This window comes from Apis florea, unplaced genomic scaffold (assembly GCF_048593485.1).
Source record: "Apis florea isolate Af1SG1 unplaced genomic scaffold, ASM4859348v1 contig_3496_pilon, whole genome shotgun sequence".
Lineage (NCBI taxonomy): Eukaryota > Metazoa > Arthropoda > Insecta > Hymenoptera > Apidae > Apis > Apis florea.
The window spans coordinates 4,153,314-4,172,398 of record NW_028256773.1 but is presented as its reverse complement, the minus strand read 5'-3'; the positions used below and the strand labels follow the sequence as shown (position 1 = coordinate 4,172,398).

Sequence of the window (19,085 nt, the reverse complement as noted above, 5' to 3'; positions counted from 1 at the left end):
TATTATTCAACAAACTTTTTAACTTAGCAATTTAAAATTGATAATTTTAAATTTAACAATGCGAAAATTGTCCCAAATAAAACTTGTATACATTGCAACGAATTTAATATAATTTAATATTGTCACTATAATGTTAAAAATTAATGGATATCATTAATATATATATACATAAAAGAAGAATCACGCGAAAATTGCTCTTTTGCTGTGATTTCAGGCATTGTTTTTTCTTTATCAAAGGTCACTCTTCACCACAAACGAAAATAATATCAATCATTAGCGCAAGGACTTTTAATTTTAAACGTTCGAGGCTATTTAAAAGATAAACCTTACTACTGTTCGATTCATTGCCAGTTTCTCTGAACAATCTCTTTGTTCTTTCAAACCTATGACGAGATTGAGATACACATATGGTATACAATACATATTCTCATACTTATACCGACAATAAGTTATACATACATTTATACACAAAGATAATATATGTTCAGAGTACAATCATTGCAAAAGAATTGCAAAACAAATATAAGATAAAATGTGATACACTGTGATAATCGACCAGAAAAGTTAGTTAACCGATTCCTGATTATGATTGAACCTATAAATCAATATATGATGAAGAAGCAAACATGATAATTCAGTTATTTCTTGAACTACGTTTGTATCATTATATCATTAAATAATAGAATATAACATATAATATGAAAATTTGATTACTTATTTTTGAATCTAGAAGAACTCGACTCGTTTTAAATTTTCCAAAAATATTGAATCAAAGATAATTTTTAAGAATTAAAATTTTCTAAAAATTCTATCGAATCCAAGAATTAAATTGGTAAGAATTCGAATTCTTCAAAAATCTTAGATAATCTTAATAATTACTTGGCTCGTGAGTTTCTCACAAATTTTAAAAAGAAAAAAAAAAAATCTCAAATCTCTTTTTATGCAACGATAAAATTTACTTAATTATATTATTCCTAGAACAGTATATCGTATCGTATAATTTATATCCACGATGAATCGTTGGATCAGCGCTTGGACGTCTTTGTTTGCGAAGGGTTGCAAAGGTACATAAGAGTGCCTATGACTCATTCCAGGAATTATTTTTCGTGGCAGACAGGCTGATTTTCGATTGTCTAGACGGAATGTCTACGTACACGCAACTTCGCATGCTATTCTTCAATTCCTCTCTCTTTCCTTTTAATCCATATTTTATTTTCTGTAGAGATAAAACGAGAAACAAAGAATTACTTCATTTGAAATACTAATTAACAATAACTACTTTCTTAAATTAAAAAAAAAAAAAAAAAAAAATTCGTTATTATACATACCGCCATTTTTTTCAATTATCGAAAAAATTTCTAGAACGCTCGTTTGATTAAATGACGAAGAAAGAAAAATGGAATAAATAATAAAAAAAAAAGTTTCGTCGTTACAGCCATTTTCATTTCATCGAGATTCGAAATTCTGGAAGGATTTCGTTCGATTAAATAGCAAGAAAATAGGAAGAAAGGGAAGAAGAAGAAAAAATAAATTTCATCGATAAACAAACTAGGAAAATTACTAGACTCGCCTAATTGAACACGTGTATGCGCATTGAATGACAGGGTGTGGCCCTTTAGTTGGCGCACCCTCGTCTCTCAGCATTTCCTCCCGGACAACTTCTATCCTTCCATTCTCCTTTATCTCTTCCTGCATCTCTTATGTCTGGCTTATATTCCCTTCCCCTCGGATTTTTCAAATTATGACCATTGTCCAAAATCCCTCGTGAAATTTCCAGATTCACAGCCGCTTGGAAATCAGTTCGTTTTATCTTGGATTTGGAAAATTTATGATAATAGTGTAATATTTATACAAAATATTTAATGTTGTAATTTCTAATTTAACTTACTATATTTAAAATTTTCGATGCCAAAAATTGAATTGTATCAGGAGAATATAATTTAACGTGTGGGTATGTCAAATTTCACTTTTTCTAGGATTATATTTTTCTAAATAATAATCTGAATGTATAAAAAATAAAAATTTAGAAGGAAATTTGTATTTTGAAATTCTTGAAAAAATTTTTGTGTGTCACTTCTTGTGGAATTATATTTCTCTTAATAAAAAATTTGGACAAAATGTATTTGGATAGCAGGTGGCATACGAAAATTTTCTATTATTATGAAAAACAAAATTTTTTATGAAATTTGATATACTTAAAATATGAAATACTTATTATTTACTTATTTACTGCAGTTACCATTTTTTCAATAGTTTTCTTAATTCTTAATTTTTATAATAAGCTGTCATTTTTTTATAGTGCTCATTTTTCCACAATTTTTTGAATTTTTAAACAATAAATCAAGATTATAAAATATTAGATAAGACATATTATATTTTATTTTTATATTTGATGAATTCAAAAGATACATATATATATACTATTTTTTGATATAATTATTATTTCAAATAAATGTTTATCTGCAAAATTCTGTATCATTTGAAAATAAAAATATTTCTATTTATCTGTTCTCTACTTCCTTTAACTTTCATTTAAAATATAAACAATTATATAGTCATCAAGAAATTACGTATGTAGATTACTATGTTTCATCTATATCCACGTTTGATCGTGTTATATTCTTGTTATAACTAGAGAAATGTGTATTATGAATCATAAATTATTCATCTTTTAATAAGCAGTATATCATATTCATGAGATTAAATTGTAATATCTGCAAGTATATATGCAAAATTATCGAATCGATAATTTCAATATAATCAACGGAATAGATTTGAAGAAAATACGATATATAATAATATTATAAAATATTTTTTCAATTAAATCCGATAATTGATGTTTTATTGTATACGTATATAAATTTATGAAAAGAAGTTAAAAAAAATTGGAAAAAAAAATAAGATAAATAATAAAAAAAACACTTGAAATCAATCGCATGTTTGAAACGACAGCTCATCAAATATTCATCGTGATTTCAATGATTCCTATAAATTTCACCTATATTTCGTGTCGTATCGAATATAAAATTTAGAATAAGGAAATATTGCGAGCATATATAGAGAAATAAACGCTTGAAAATAGTCTCCTGTCGTGAATGCTCAACACGTACAATTTTTCATCGTTATCAAGATGATAAATTCTTTCGAATAAATTTTAAAGCCAGCTATTTTTCACTTTTCATTCCAAATTTGCTCCAATAGAATATAATAAATATATATTATTAATACATTCGAGAGACATTTTTGAAAAATCGATTTTAAGAGATCAAACAAACATAAAAGTATATAAAAATATTTTATTAACTGATTGAGTTTTATTTATTGAATTATAAATAATTTAAATTTGCATAAGATGCAGATATTTCGATTTCCGTTATATTGCTGTAAATAATCGTACAACATAAATTTACTAAAATGCTTATAATTTAAGAAATAAGCCTCAATCGATATTTTTTTATACTTTTGTGTTGTTTCTCTCTGGAATCGAAATTTATTCTACGAATATATTATTTTCTTCTTTTTCCATTGATGTTTATTGCTTCCATTCCTAGATGGGTGAACAAAAATAAATGAATAAATTGCATTTTAACCAATAGCAATGGTTACTATTAATCGATACTTATCTTCCGTTGAAGCAGCGGAAATTTCTCATTTCATTCCGGAAACGTTCCTACCGGACATTACTGAACCCAATGGGGAAAATGAATGACCGACGATAAATCTTGCTTCGTGGTTTCGATCCAACTGCAACTAGGATGTGCAACGTGGATTCAACTCTGCGATATGAATTCACTCGAACTGATATTGGGGCAATCGTTTTTCGATCGAGTTGTGGACAACAATAGAAATATGAATTAATTTCCTTTGTAATGCTAGGATGATTGATGGAATTATGAAAGATAGCTTGTATCGTTCGGGAAAATGATTGAAATTAAAATTAAAATATTTCTATAAGCATAGACTATTTGAAAATATAAAAATAAATAAAATAATATTTACATGTATATGAATTGTATGAAATCATCATTTCAAAGAAAAATTTATTTTCAAAATCCTGTATCACTTTAATAAAAATATCTATTTTTTCTTCATTTTGATATTTTCTGTCCTCGTAATATGCAACACCATTTTCTTTCAACAGATCATCCGTCACTCGTATTAGAATATTGCGTCGTTCATTTGAACCATAAATGTCGCGTTTGCTGGACACGTGGCTAGTTATGGTCTTGAAACTGTAAAGAGGTATAGCAGTCATGAACAATTAATCTTCTCGCATAGTAGTTACTTTCAGAGGAAAGTTTACATCGACATTCGAGCACTACGGTGAGATACGACACGCATTCAAGAAATGGTATACACGTCACGTAAACGCGTACCATCTCGTACGAGTCATCCCTCGGATAGATCTGACGCTCGTTCGCGACTGTTTGCAAGAATTGTTCGACGTTCTCTACGATTGTTTTGAAAGTCGTAACTCTCAAGCACCACCATCTTTCGAAACGTGCGTTGTTTACATTCAGTTTACTTAACTAGAATCTAGGCCAAATTTGTCTTGGCAGTATAATATCAAAATATTTTCTTCAAATATTGTAATAAACTGTTAAATATTAAATAACTTTAACTGAATAATTTTATACAATATAATTATAATTTTATATAAAAATTATAATAATATTATATTTGACTATAATACTATTTGAGATAAAATTATAAAAGAGAAGTTTATAACCTACAAGTTAAACTTTGCCAATTTGGTAATATTATTAGTTCATAATATTACCACACCAGATGACAGTAGAATCGTTTCTAGTTACATGTTTCTTAGTATATAATTATGAGAGATGTATTTTATCTTATTGATAATTCTGTAGTTTTATGAATTATTATCGATTTTTCACTAATTGTTCTTTTTCTTTTTGAATGTTTGTTTCGTAAAATTGTAAAATTGATAAAAAAATAAATATATTGATTAACTATATTGATAACTAACTAAAATTTTCAATACTATATTTTCCCATATAAATGATATTCGTATTTCTTCACTCCGCAGACAGAAATTCTATCATAAATCTTCTCCCTACATTTGAATTTCCGAACAGATGCCATTTCACACAGTTTATCCATGATGCACTTAGCTAAGTTCAAATTACAAGACTATGGAAGTATACATACTGAAGCACATAACCTATATAAACATGTATGTATGTATTTCCTACAATCTTTAAAATATTATTTTAAATTTTAATTAAAATTTTATTAATCAATGAAAATAATATTTTGTAAATTTACTTTCAAGGAAAAGAGTTCAAAGAAATTGTTACAGGTTAAATTAAGAACTATTTTAGGTTAAATTAAGAATAAAAAGGCTTAAGTTTTATTAAAAATGCTCAATTTTGAGGATAACCACGAAATGAATCCTCTTTTGAAAAAGAGTCTTAAGGAATCTTTTAAGAAAACAGAATTCAAAGAATTTCTAAAGTTAACAGAATAGCGACTCAATGAAGCGTCTAAAGTCGATTCTTACCGATACATCCAGGACTTGTAAAACGTACTAGTCGTCAAGCCCGTCGGAGGAATCTAATTTTATAACGACCTATATTTAGCTGAAACTTATTCCAGCAACGGCGTGCACCGGGTCACCGGACTTCTATTTTACCAATGCGATATCTCGATCCAGCGTTAGTCTAAACCGAGAACTAGCAGACTTTGCTCAACTACCAGATAGCCTTTAGTGTTTTTATTTTTGTACTACTATGACTGATATGAATATGTAATACATAAAATAGAAGTATTGAAAGAATGGCTGTTTTTCTTAGAGGAAAAGATTTAGAATTCTTTTTTTATGTTCTAGTCACGTGCAGAAGAGGAACTTATTTTCAATGTAACAAATGAAGAAAGGATTTATTAGACTTTTTTATGATAAATCATTTACAATTATTATTGTATTATCCCCATTATTTTATACCATGTTAAGAGAAATGTATGTTACGTTCAGTTTTTTTTAATAAATTATTAAAATCTGAAATGTCTATTCATTTGACATTATTCTATTTTACACAATAATTAATTACTAATAATTAAATATTGATGAATTGATAATTAATTCTATATGAAATATCATCTTAATACTTACAGAACTTATTTATAAAATGATTTCAAAGACATATAGCATGATTTATAATTATTAACAATTAATAAGTTACTGAGTTGATATATTAGATTATTCACATACATTGGCTTCTTTATTATAATTTTATAATTTTAAATAGAATAATTAGATAATTAGAAAATTTTTTTATCTTATTGATATACTTTTGTTGTTGAATAACTTTTATTGTTGAATAAAATTCAAAAAATTCTTATTAGTAATGAACTTGTGATTTATGATTTATAAAAAATAATATTAAAAATTAGTTTATTACAGTTTGATTGTGTTTATTTAAAAGCATCTTGATATTATGTAGCATATATTTCAACCATGAAACACTAGTAGAATCACTAGTCACCCAGCTCTCAGTCATCGGACAACAGAATTAAGTGTCGCGACTTCCTGGGTCAAATGCATTCTTGCTGAGACGATTACTGTCGCCAATAAGACCTGGACCTTTTAATTTACCGTTAAGTCGAACTCAGTGACTAATCGTTAGTTTATCGAGTCATCGGCCACTAAAAGTCAAGTGTCTTATCATCGTTCTCGTGATGAAATTATTTGACATCTCTATGAATTATTCGTTTTATATTTGTCCAATCAATTGATATTAAATCTGAAAAATATCAAAAAGTATTTTTTTTAAAAATTATCTTTTTTATTTATTATTCTCTTATATTATTTATATTCTCTTATATATAATAAATATATTTTCATATATTTTTATTTCATTATATTCTTTTCTAATTTTTAAATAAAAAAATATTCTGACTTTGTTTTTTCTAAATTTTTAGATTCTAAGAAATATATTATTAATTTCAAATTTTTGTCGATAGTGTAAATTTATAAAAGAAATTAATTTAAAGATTGATAAAGGATTGGAACAAACATTACTGGCTATAAATTTGATATTTAACTTGTCTCATAAATCTAATAAAATTAAAAAATTGCGATTAAAATGTTTTTTACCATAAAAAATTTTTTAAACAATATTATGTATATTTAAACAAATTAAATTACTATTAATATTTATATTATACTATTAATATATATAATTTCAAATAAATAAAAAAAATTAATAAAAGATTTAATTCAAACTTCAAATTTTTAATCGATAATTACATATTAACAATATTAAACATTTATGTCGTAAATTTTGACACCATATGAATTTAGATGACACTTCAACGAATCCATGCATCTTAATAAATGAATTTCTTGGTAAGCAATTAAATCTGTAAATTTGTGGCATGACAAACACGTTCTACGAACAACTTCGAATAAATACATTTATAAATAGGGAAGAATGAAATAACTTATTGGAAAAAAGTACAAGTTGAGTAAATTGAAAAGAATTAAATCTGGAAACCGATGATTCATATAAAATTGAATTTATTTTATAAGAAGAAAAAAATATTTTCTATTTTTAAGTATTAGACTACATCCATTGAATTGAATTTTCTGAAAAGAAAAACTTCAAAATATGAGATAATGTCTAAGACTACTTTTTAAAGATTATTAAACATATTTGTTCTTCTTCATAAAAATTAAAAATGATACCAATAAGATGATCATTATAAACAATTATATTTTTGATCCAATTTTATTAAACTATTATTTTAATATAAATATTTTAAAATTAGAAAAATATTCAAATGAATAATAGAAATAATGGATTAATTATTCTGGATTAATATTAAAAATTATTATTTTTCATAAAGATTTTAAAATTGAAAAGTAGGATATTGCAATTTAATTTTCTATAAAAGTATATAATTTTTTAAAAAAGTTATTTCTTCAATTTTTCACTTAAAATAAAGTTAATCGCATTTGAATTAAGATATCATTAAACAAACTTCAATTAAAATACCAGATGTTCTTTCTAACAATTTCATTTAATCTTGGTAATTCCAATAAAATTTTCTTTCTTTTTCTTCTAATAATTTCTTTTTAAGAATTTTAAGTATAATTACCCTGTTCAAAAACTTACAGTATTTTACGATAATATCATCTATAGACCATATATTTTCAAAAAAAATTTTCCAGAAATAAGATATAAAATAAGAAATGACTTGATTGTTTTTTTTTTTTCTTTTTTTTAAGGAAATGCCCTTTAGAAGTATTTAAGGGGTCGCGTGAACGTCAAGTACGTTTATTAGCCGCGAGACGCAACTTTTACGAGCATTACTTAAAAATGAGAAGCCTTGTGGCGTTGGACAAGGGAATGCCTTGTTCGTTGGACAACCTCTTTTCACGAACATGGACTTTTCTGCCACTTGAGAGAAGCGTTTTCAGCTTCTTGACACTGGTTTTTTACGAGCTTGAAGATACCAACATTGAATGATTGGTTAATAAAATTAATACCAAGTATTTGGACCCATAATTCTCTCACAATCAAATTGATATTGTTAGTAAAAATTTATAACTATTAACAAATTAATTAATTAAATTTTTTTAAATTAATTAAAAAAATAGTTATACAAAATTTTTTAAAAATAATTAACATATTTTTCTTTCTTAATTATTTAATGAATAAATCATACATGAGTAATAAAATTCTTAGTCATATGATTAGGATATGCGTAATATCAATGAAATTTAACAATAAGAAACGAAATCACTAAATATATACTTCCGCAAATAATTGCACAAGTTACAATGAATCAGAAAACATCCTGTTTCATTCATTTACGTTTACCATCGATATATTGCGCGTCTTTCTAGGTGACGAATATTTATAAAAAACATTCATATTTATAAAAAAAAGTTTCAATATTGGTAAATAAACTTCACAAATAATGGTTATTATACTGTACTTTCTACTAATATTTTTATATTTTCTAATAATACATCTGTACTGAAATATTTTCATCATTAAATTAATTTATTACTCAACAAAAAATTGTTTTTCATGTTAAAATTATAAAAAAATAAATAAATATAATTTAATACAAAATCTAAAAAGATTGATTCAATAATTAATTGATCCAAAATTAGTTTTATTAATAAAAAAATAACCAATAACATATTTACGTTAAAATATTTTTGTTAAAATTAATTCATAATTTAATGAAATTAATGCAAAAATTAATTAGATAACTTATCTTGGAATAAATTCCTTTATCTCATAACCACACTACGATCTTTATAATATTCACTATGAGAGATCGTATAACCTCTCCTAACCACTTCTAACCTAAACAAAGGAGGTATTCTACAGCAGCAGAGATTTTGTCACGAATATTTAATCGTCGAATAATGAGTGGAACGTACCGAAAGATTACAGCTGCTGCTCGGAGACAATCCACTGTTTTACGAGACGCGTGTCGGTTTTGGTACATAAACCTCTTGGGATCCGTATCCTCCGCTGCCATAACGTATATCCCCGTGAAGGACGACTTAAACGAATTTTGTACCCAAGCCCGAAAAGCCGGCTGTGACAACTATACCGCCCGCTCTTTCGACTCGCTATGTAAATATTTGTTACGCTGAACGCGAACCATAAGGAAAGAATAGGTCAACGAAATAATGCATAGGTGTACGTGTTGAATGTGTTGCTACGTGTGTCTCGTGGAAGAGGGCATAGAGGGCGCGTTAGGAAAAAGAACTAAAAAAGAGAACTCGGTGGGCAATATAGTTTTGTATATAGTATGAGAGGCAGAGATAGATTGGAAGGATCGAAATGCAGAGAAGAATGCATAAGATAAATAAAGTAATTTAGTGATCTTGAATATATTTTCCGTTTAACTTTGATAATAGAAAAAAAATAAATATGATACATTTATCGTTCGTAAGTTGCTATTTTGATTGAAATAATACTTCGTATAATATATAAAGCGAATCTATTTATATTTAATCTATTACTTACAGTATATACATTTTATATAAGCTAATACAAAAATATAAATGTCTCAATTGAATATTTTCGTTAATATAGCTTACATATAATAATAATATGTTATATAATATTAATACATTGGTGTATATGAAATTTTGTTTTTTTTGTAGAATTTAATTTTATATATTTAATATCATCCATAATTGAATACTGATAAAAACAACTCGAGTTAATTTGCATAATCAACGAATTCGCAAAATTCAATAGGCACATATCTAAATTCAATAGCTCTTTGACAATCAAATCTGAATCGTGTGTAAGATCGAGATAGGTCACGCGTGACTAGATGGTGAACAGAGAGTCAAAGAATAGTTCTCAATTTTTATTCGATCCGTGCGAAACGGCCAGCCTGGCGTAATTAGTAACACATGTGGCGAACGAACCGCACCCATTGATTGACTGCCAGACGGGAAGAACTATCCCGGTGCATAATTCCATGAAATTTAAAAGAACATGGAATCCATGAAAAATCGATCGCCAAGATATTTCTTTGGCACAGTTGTTCCCATCATATGTCTCAATTGATCAAAAAATTTATGGTATTATTTTAATTTATAGTCATTCATAAAATAGAATAAGAAAAAGTTTTATATATTTTTGATCACCTAATTTAACGTAATTTAACGTACATTTTTAATGCAAAAAAAAGTTATTTACGTTATTTTATAACGAGATTTTTCAATTTTATGATTAAATAGTAGCTACAATAGAATAATTAATCATATATCATAAAAAATAATCTTAAATCGATTCTTTTTATCTTTGGTATTATATATCTCATTAATTGCAAATGCTCATCCCTAATCTAAACTTAATTTAATTTAAAAAAAAAATAAAAGCAAAAGCAAGAACTTAATGAACATAACCTATATTCAAATGTAATTCAATTTTATTAAAATAAAGATATCGATATTATATAAAATGAAAAACAGAATAAGAAAATATGATCCAACTAAAATGTAATTCAATATAGGTTAGGATTGCATGCAATTTAAAAGCCATCATAATTATTTGAATAAAATAGAGAAGAAAAATCATGAAAAAACCATTAAAAAAAAAAAAAAAAGAAAAAGAAAGAATGAAAAAAAAAAAATATCACAAATATCAGCTGTGAATTTAGGTTTTGGATATAGCATATACTATATTCATGGTGAAAGCGAATTTCTATGGAAATCAGCATACAAGATTGCAATGCAGAATTGTATACACTCATCGCTATCGAAATTGAACGAAATTTCGATTTTTTCTCTTCGATTGGAAACTTTTTATTTAACTTTGAAAAAGTTAATAGTTTTCATTGTTTTATAGAAATTTTGATAAAAAATTCACCGATTCGATTTTTATGCCAATTATTTAATTAGTAGACAATAGTTTTTCATAAACTTCTGGTCGATTATCAGATATTAATTTTTACAGAAATGTTTTAAAAATAATCAAAGAAGTTTTTTATTTAAATCAAATATTTATACGTTTACTATTTTTAATTAAAAAAATATTTAATTTTATTTAATTTAAATTTATTTAAATTATAATTTATATTATAATTGTCAATAACATAAGAATTTGAAGTTTTTTGATATAAATAAATCACGGAAAATAGCCATTGATATACATATTTATCTGAGGGAAGATTCGAAGCAATGAATTATCCAACAGCGGTGGTGAAAGTGTCGTGCAAACTGCATGAATTACGCTCGGCGAAGGAAATTGTATCAGACTTTCAGGGTCGAGCGTAATTGCGATGAAACTTTGTTTCATTAAAACCAGTCCGATCCCACCGTAATTATACATCACCGGAATCACTTTAATTTTTAACATGGAGAACAGAGTTACAGTTAACACAAGAATCAACAAAGCATTATAAAGAATTTCTTTATTGTTAAAAAAAACTTTTTTCTTTTTTTTTTTTTTAATATTCGTATTATATTTACAACTGATTCTGTTGAGCCAATCAAACAAACACGCATGCGCGTAGATCACGATTCAATAATAATTTCATTCTATTTCATTTTAACAGTTCGCGAGACTTCGTTCTCTTTTTTAATTTTTTAATTTTTTCTTGTCAGGTTTTTAGCCATTTAAATTTTTAGAATATATCTCTAATTTGTTGTTATATATGATAAATTTTTGAATTTTTTCTATTCTCACATTTTCGTCTTATATTTTATTATTCTTATATTTTATCTGTTACTGTTCTTAACTCTTGAGATTTTGGAATCTTTGTATAATGCTCAAATAATATATTATTTTATATAATAACGAGAGAAGAGATATAATTTTCTCATTTTCGAATCTAATTATATATTTTTTTTTTTTTTTCTTTTTCATGTGATCTTTCGATGTGAAAAATCCGTTTGTCGAGATATATCATTTTTTCTCGTTTATTTTAATTTTCAAATATGCAACACGTTTGTAAAAGTAATGCGATTACATTTATTTGTATTAATTTTGATCTTTCATTTTTTTTCGGCCCATTCAACTGTTTTGTTCAGATATTATTTGTAGGAATGTGACAGGAATTTTTTGAGAGACAGCAGTAAAGTCCTTTTTGACTTTAAATATATCTTGCATATCTTCACAAAGTTATGCAGAGACTTACGATCCGTATCATTGGTATGAAAATATTTATTATAAATAATTACAATTTAATAATTATACTATTTTTTACTTTTTGTACTTATTTTTTATGATTTGCTTTAATTTATTACAATTAATAATTTTGTATATGCATTTTTTTAAATTTGTATTTTAAATGTATTTAAAATTTTTTTATTTATTCCATATGATATATATATATATATTTATATATATTTTTTTAAACACTTACATAAAAAGAATTATTAATTGCGTCAGTTTATTTGTTTGATATAATCATTCTAATTTTTTTTTTTTTTAATTTTAAATTTTATATTAAAATTTGGATTTAATTCAATTTCGCACGTTTCATGTACAAAATCTTATAAAATATTAAATCTATGCTATCTCTTGTTCAGATTTTCAAATGTATCGAAAAATGAATTAAAGAAAAGGTTATTCTTTTCACGTCGCATGGATACTAGCGCCATCGAGTAGCTAGCTTTGGAATATGACGATATATCGAAATAATTAATTCGAAGTTGAAGCGAATTGAATGATATTGAAATAACTGTTGAAACAGTGTTTATTTATTTTTCACTGTCGTGAACCTGCTTGTTTTTTAATCCCCTCTATATTAGAGAACGAAGTACAAAATGTTGCAAGCTTGCTTTTGGAGTTTGATGACTATTTCTGGGAAAGTAAGTTTAAAAGAAAAATTATTATTTATTATCCATGATGATCTCGTTCGTTAAAATCGGATATCGATCAGTCTGTCGAGGGATAAACGATTTTCTTGTGTATTTCGTTCGATTGTTCGATTCGATTAGCACAACTAAAGTTTTTTTTTTTTTTAAATTCATCACATTCAAAAATAATAATAAATCATTTGCCATTTGATTATATCATCTGTATCCGATTTTTACTGACAGGTTTAAAAACCTGTAGAATAATAGAAACAAATATCTTTTTAAATAACACTTTCCCTTTCCCCGTTTTTTTACCAGCCATCACGAGAGAAACGTATCATACCTAGCTTGATAGCTGTACAATTAAACAGATATTCCACTTTAGAGGCTGATCTTGTAGTGATAGGAGGTGGGCCTGGTGGTTATGTGGCATCGATTAAGGCATCACAGTTAGGAATGAAAACAATTTGCATAGAAAAACAGGATACATTGGGCGGGACTTGTCTCAATAATGGATGCATTCCATCAAAATTTCTGTTGCACAATTCAAACTACTATGACCAGACGACTAAAAAAAATTTTCAAAGTAGTGGCATTACAGGTACAATCCTTTTCTTTTTTTAAATAAATTTAAAAATTTAATTCATCAATAATTCAACTACGTCACTACACACTTTTTTTTCTTCTTCCTCTTCTTCTTCCTCTTCTTCTTCTTCCTCCCTTCGTTGACAGTCGACAATGTTAGAATCCAAATCGATAAATGCATGCAGCAAAAGCAGAATGTAATAAGATCTTTGGCAAACGGTATTATTCTTTTGTACAAAAAGAATAACATAAATTGGGTGAAGGCGCATGGAAAAATTACTAATCCGAATCAAGTTGCTGCGCTTAATCCGGATGGCTCGGTGCAAAGCGTGATTAATTCTAAAAAAATTATAATTGCCACTGGTAGCGAGCATACACCGTTATCGGGTACAAATATCGACGAGAAAGATATTATTTCATCAACCGGAGCTTTGTCGTTAAGCTCGACGCCTACAAAATTCGTGACAGCTGGCGGTGGTTTCGTTGGATTGGAAATGGGCTCAATCTGGCGGAGGTATTTTTTTTGTTGTTGATCGAAATTGAAGTAAGAACAATATCGATTTTTTTTTTTTAATTATTTGATATCATTAGACTTGGCTCGGATGTAACGACAATTGATTCTTCATCCACTATTGGCGGACCAAACATGGATAAGGAAGTCAGTACAATATTAAGAGATATTTTAAGCAGACAAGGCATAAAATTTAGAATGGATACGAAAATCACTTCTGCGAGCAAATCGGGAAACGATATCGTTGTTTCTCTTGAAAGCTCAAAAGATTCTACCAAAAAGGACAGTATATCTTGCAATACGTTTTTAATTTGTGTTGGCAGAAGAGCGTACACGCACAATTTAGGATTGGACAGTGTAGGAATTAGAAAAGATAATTTAGGCCGAATTCCTGTAAATAGCAAATTCCAAACAGAAGTGCCAACGTAAATGTGCATTTCTTTCTTCCCTTCTTTTTTTTCCATCTTTCTTTATCTTCTTATTCTTATTTTATACATGCATATGTGTAAAATTTAAATAAAACCTTTTTATCCATAGGATTTACGCTATTGGAGATTGTATCCATGGACCTATGCTGGCTCATAAAGCCGAAGACGAGGCTGTTATTGCAGTTGAAAGCATTAAAGGAGGTAATCAGATATCAATATATATATATATATATATATATATATATATATATATTTGTATACTTTGTATTGTAAAAAAATTTACAAAAATTCATCGCACGTTCATCCAGGTTCTACTACAATGGATTACAATAGCATACCCCACATAATATATACATATCCAGAAGTTGCTTGGGTTGGCAAATCGGAGGAGACTTTGAGGCAGGAAAATATCGATTACAAAATTGGAAAATTCCCAAACACGTCAAATTCTAGAGCAAGAACGAATCTCGAGACGGATGGTTTCGTTAAAGTATTGGCGGATAGACGTACGGATAGAATATTGGGGGTGCATATGATTAGCTCATTCGCTGGTGAACTAATTAACGAGGCGGCCCTTGCTGTGCAATGCAAAATAAAGTCAGAGCAAGTTGCAAGGACGTGTCATGCACATCCAGTATGTATTTTGAACCATTGTAATTTGATCGGTTGAATTGTCGAATATTGATTTAATTATTGTTTCTTTTTCCAGACATATTCGGAAGCCCTAAAGGAGGCCTGCTTAACCGCATATTTTGGAAGAGCTATTAACCTATAAAATAAAACTGTGAGAAACAGTTAATTCGATATAATTCAATCGAAGCTTCGACCTATTTGAAAACGTGTTTCATAAATACGCGTTATACTATTTAGATATCGTCATCATTTATATATAGAAAAACTTTAAGAGAATTTATTTTTTTATACATTATATTATGATATTTTTATTTATACGTCATTATGTATTTTATATATTAGTTTTCATATATTATAGAATACATTTACATTTAGATTCAAAATATAAAATATATTCAATAATAATAAACGATCGAATAAATGTGTATTTTATTACATGCAAACATAAAATTTAAAAATAAATTTGATTTTGAAAGAATCAACTGAAATCAGTTGACAGTAAATAAGAAGTTCTTGAGAAGAAAGAAATAAAATTAAATTAAATATATATATATATATATATATATTACGTATTTATCGATAAAAACTGACTTTTATTAAATTTTTTTCTGAAATCTTAAAATATAAATTTAGTATTCAAAAAATTATATATATTTTATTTTTATATTAATAAAAAAAATAACAAATGAAAGACGTACAAAAATGTATTCTCTTTGATAAAGTCAGCTGATAAAAGTTCCAAGAACGATAGGTCGATAACATCGAACAATACTAAATTCCGAGTATATGTTTGGTGCCTAGCCAAGGTTTTCCGTACACATATCACTTCTAAAACGAGTTTATAAACATAAAATTGCTCTTCTACGTTTTATATTTAAATTTGTAAAACATTTCTCCACCGATTATTAATTCGTATTTATCTATTATCTAAAATTAGTTCATACAACAATTGTACAACATATTATTCCACTCGAAAATTCAATTTGAAGATACAAACAATCCGCAATTCTATATCACGTTACAATCTATTATCTTTCTCTTCTTCACACACGACCTTATTCTTCATCTTTGTCTCAATGCTTCTTTTCTGCCAACAACTTTGCTACGTAAAATCTACTAGTCTTGTTTGATCATCAAAGTTAAGCAATGTCAGATATGGTTAGTTACTCGATTACCGCTTGAGAACACCGTGATGTTGCTTCGGAATTTACTTTAAACTCTAGATCCCTAGTTAATGACCAAGCACTTAATAATGGTAATGATAATAATAATAATAATAATAATGAGGCATATCTGAATCTAACATTCGAGTATCTAAATTTTAATTCATATAGCGATTATGAACTTGGAAAGTTTGTATATAAATATGAAGCTTTTTTATAATTTTTCAATCTTGAATATCGAAACATTACAAATTTGCGGAATCTTGACCGATTCTGAGAAAAAATTTTCCATTTGAAATATGAACATTCCTAATATTGCAAAAACGATTCAAAATTGTATTGAGAACATGAAAAACTTTGGAGAATAATTTCCTCTTGCAAAAAAATTTTTCGTCGACGAAATAATTGCTTCGTATATAATCTATTATGCTCTATGTACGAATATTCGTTAAAACTTATTATAATTTTTAAGTTTTAAGTGAGCTTTATGTATAAGATATTCGAATATATATATGTGCGTGGTGTGACGCATAAACACTTCCATTTAGTTACACGCAAGAACGTTTGTGTGAGTCACGTGGATCGGTGTCGTGTCCAGGATTGCCTAGCAAAAACTGATCGTTGGAAGAGTGGGACAAAATAGTAATAATGGTGGAACTTAGGAAAAATGAAGAAAATAACAAATATCTTATTTGTATTGTATTGCGAACACACAGATGAGCAAAATTTAATAATGAAGAATAAAGTTCAATAAATTGCTTTAACAATTTATTGAAAATTCAAAAATCGAATAACTGCAAATAATTATAGTGCCAAACGACCGAGATTATATGAATCAATTATAATACGAATAAATGTTATTCGAGCATTTAAATAAAATAAATAAAGTAATTTTTAACTACTTAATTTTTCAACGGATTTAAAAAATATCGCGTGAAGGTAAGGTAGGAATCTTATCAAAATGATATAACGAAAAAACCCGTTATTTCTTTCATCTCTTTCTTCAAGTTTCACTACTATTATTACTTTCTTCCACTCTCTTCCAACGGTTAGAGTTTGCTCGACAAATCTTTCATCGTGTTGAATAGTATAAACGGACCCTTACGCGTTGACCAGACGCATTGACCAGACGCGCATATATCTATACGTACATAGAGCGCAAGTGCGTGTGTCACATCTTGACACACAACCGTAGAATTCTGTATACACGCCGGCGCTTCCTGCAGTAAAGTTAACGACCTCGATTGCATATAAATGCCTGGCTTAATGGTTTCGAAGTAAGGCCGAAGGCCTCAGCTGATAAAATCCACTCTCTCCTAGCGGCGTTTACTACTACGCCCATTTAAGCCCATTTCACACGGAATCTTTCTGTCAGCTTTTATCTATGACATGATGATATTTGTTATTGCGTAATCACTTTATTTATTATCGTAATAAATTGTTAGTTAGTAGAGATACACTGTTCATCCGCAAGAGAAGATGAAGATAAAGAGAGAAACAGAAAAATATGGCTACCACTTGCCCCACTACCTGGCATCCATATTTCGCGTCACACGTAATTGGTCGAATCGTCTGATGAAAAAAACAAATAAATGTATTGAATATGATTGGAACAAATGCGATGAATATATTTCAAACATTTATCTCGTTAAGCAGAGTGTTAATTATTAAGAAAATATATTGTCTTCATACAAGAATCTTATTACTATATCAACATATTAGTATTCGTAATGTACTGAGGCGAGAATCTCCTGTTTGTTTTCTGCCATTTCACTTGCCATCTTCTCGTGGATGAACAGTGCTATTATATGCCATTCGATATTGTGTAAGAATTTACTGTACAGGATGTTGCAATATTCGTGGGACATTCTTTTGGAGAGAGAGATTTTAATTAACGTAATTACGTGTTTCGAAGTAGTGATAGTAAAAGTTTGACTTATAAAGTAAATTTCTACTCGTCGAAATTGATTCTGCTCTGAAGTTTGCAGGTTAAATAACACACTTAAACACGTGACAGATAATTCGAGTTAAAGTTAAGTTCACGTCTCGATTAGAGAGAATAAATAAATTTTTTTTAATTGTTTTGTAAATGTAAGTGTTTTTCATTTGTTTCATTTTCAAAATAAATGATAGATTTGTCCTATTTTTTCTAACCTAACCTAAATTCTTTGTTCTTGTGTGAAATATTCGATAAAAATATGCATTGGGAAGAAAGAAATGAACAATTACTAACCTAACCTAAATTCTTTGTTCTTTTATGAAATATTCGATAAGAATATACATTGGGAAGAAAGAAATGAACAGTTACGTAGGAAAGAGGGTTATGATGACGCAGGCGCTACTATACTGAAAGCACGTAGTCAATATACGCGTTATTTTGTACGTGGAATCGACCCGTATTTTGGCTTTTAGTCATCGTCACACATTTACAAATCGACTCACTCACGACATGCATC

The 19,085-nt window shown here is 27.6% G+C and overlaps 3 protein-coding genes and 1 long non-coding RNA gene across 9 annotated transcripts in view; 2 read left to right on the top strand and 2 right to left on the bottom strand.

Moving 5' to 3' along the window:
- The window catches only part of Mmp2 (Matrix metalloproteinase 2), a 122,387-nt gene that overhangs the window by 96,001 nt on the left and 7,301 nt on the right, over nt 1–19,085 (bottom strand). The gene's annotated exons all lie outside the window — the stretch shown is intronic.
- On the bottom strand, nt 274–9,931 carry LOC116415540 (uncharacterized). Of its 5 annotated transcripts, XR_015293851.1 has the most exons (4): nt 1,889–2,000; nt 1,571–1,810; nt 1,329–1,464; nt 274–1,216 (listed from the first exon to the last, which is right to left on the bottom strand). XR_015293851.1 is itself a non-coding variant. In XM_086913669.1 (3 exons), exons 1-3 carry the CDS (start codon nt 9,520–9,522, stop codon nt 3,671–3,673), a joined length of 462 nt encoding a protein of 153 aa, XP_086769795.1. In that variant the 5' UTR covers nt 9,523–9,931; the 3' UTR covers nt 2,357–3,670. The 5 variants fall into 5 exon arrangements, 2 of the variants coding, with proteins under 2 accessions (XP_086769795.1, XP_086769796.1); XM_086913669.1 differs by lacking the exons at nt 274–1,216; nt 1,329–1,464; nt 1,571–1,810; nt 1,889–2,000 and adding exons at nt 2,357–3,798; nt 4,000–4,232; nt 9,422–9,931; XM_086913670.1 differs by lacking the exons at nt 274–1,216; nt 1,329–1,464; nt 1,571–1,810; nt 1,889–2,000 and adding exons at nt 3,283–3,798; nt 4,000–4,232; nt 5,525–5,674.
- Nucleotides 4,310–6,025, top strand: LOC147656766 (uncharacterized). The gene is made up of 3 exons (XR_015293876.1): nt 4,310–4,501; nt 5,051–5,197; nt 5,852–6,025. It is a non-coding gene; the product is annotated as an uncharacterized LOC147656766 (long non-coding RNA).
- Nucleotides 12,504–15,887, top strand: LOC105737005 (dihydrolipoyl dehydrogenase, mitochondrial). Its single transcript, XM_086913664.1, has 8 exons — nt 12,504–12,659; nt 13,040–13,321; nt 13,628–13,910; nt 14,042–14,408; nt 14,486–14,830; nt 14,943–15,034; nt 15,142–15,467; nt 15,543–15,887. The coding sequence occupies exons 2-8, from the start codon at nt 13,277–13,279 to the stop codon at nt 15,606–15,608; spliced, it is 1,524 nt and encodes a 507-aa protein (XP_086769790.1). The 5' UTR covers nt 12,504–12,659; nt 13,040–13,276; the 3' UTR covers nt 15,609–15,887.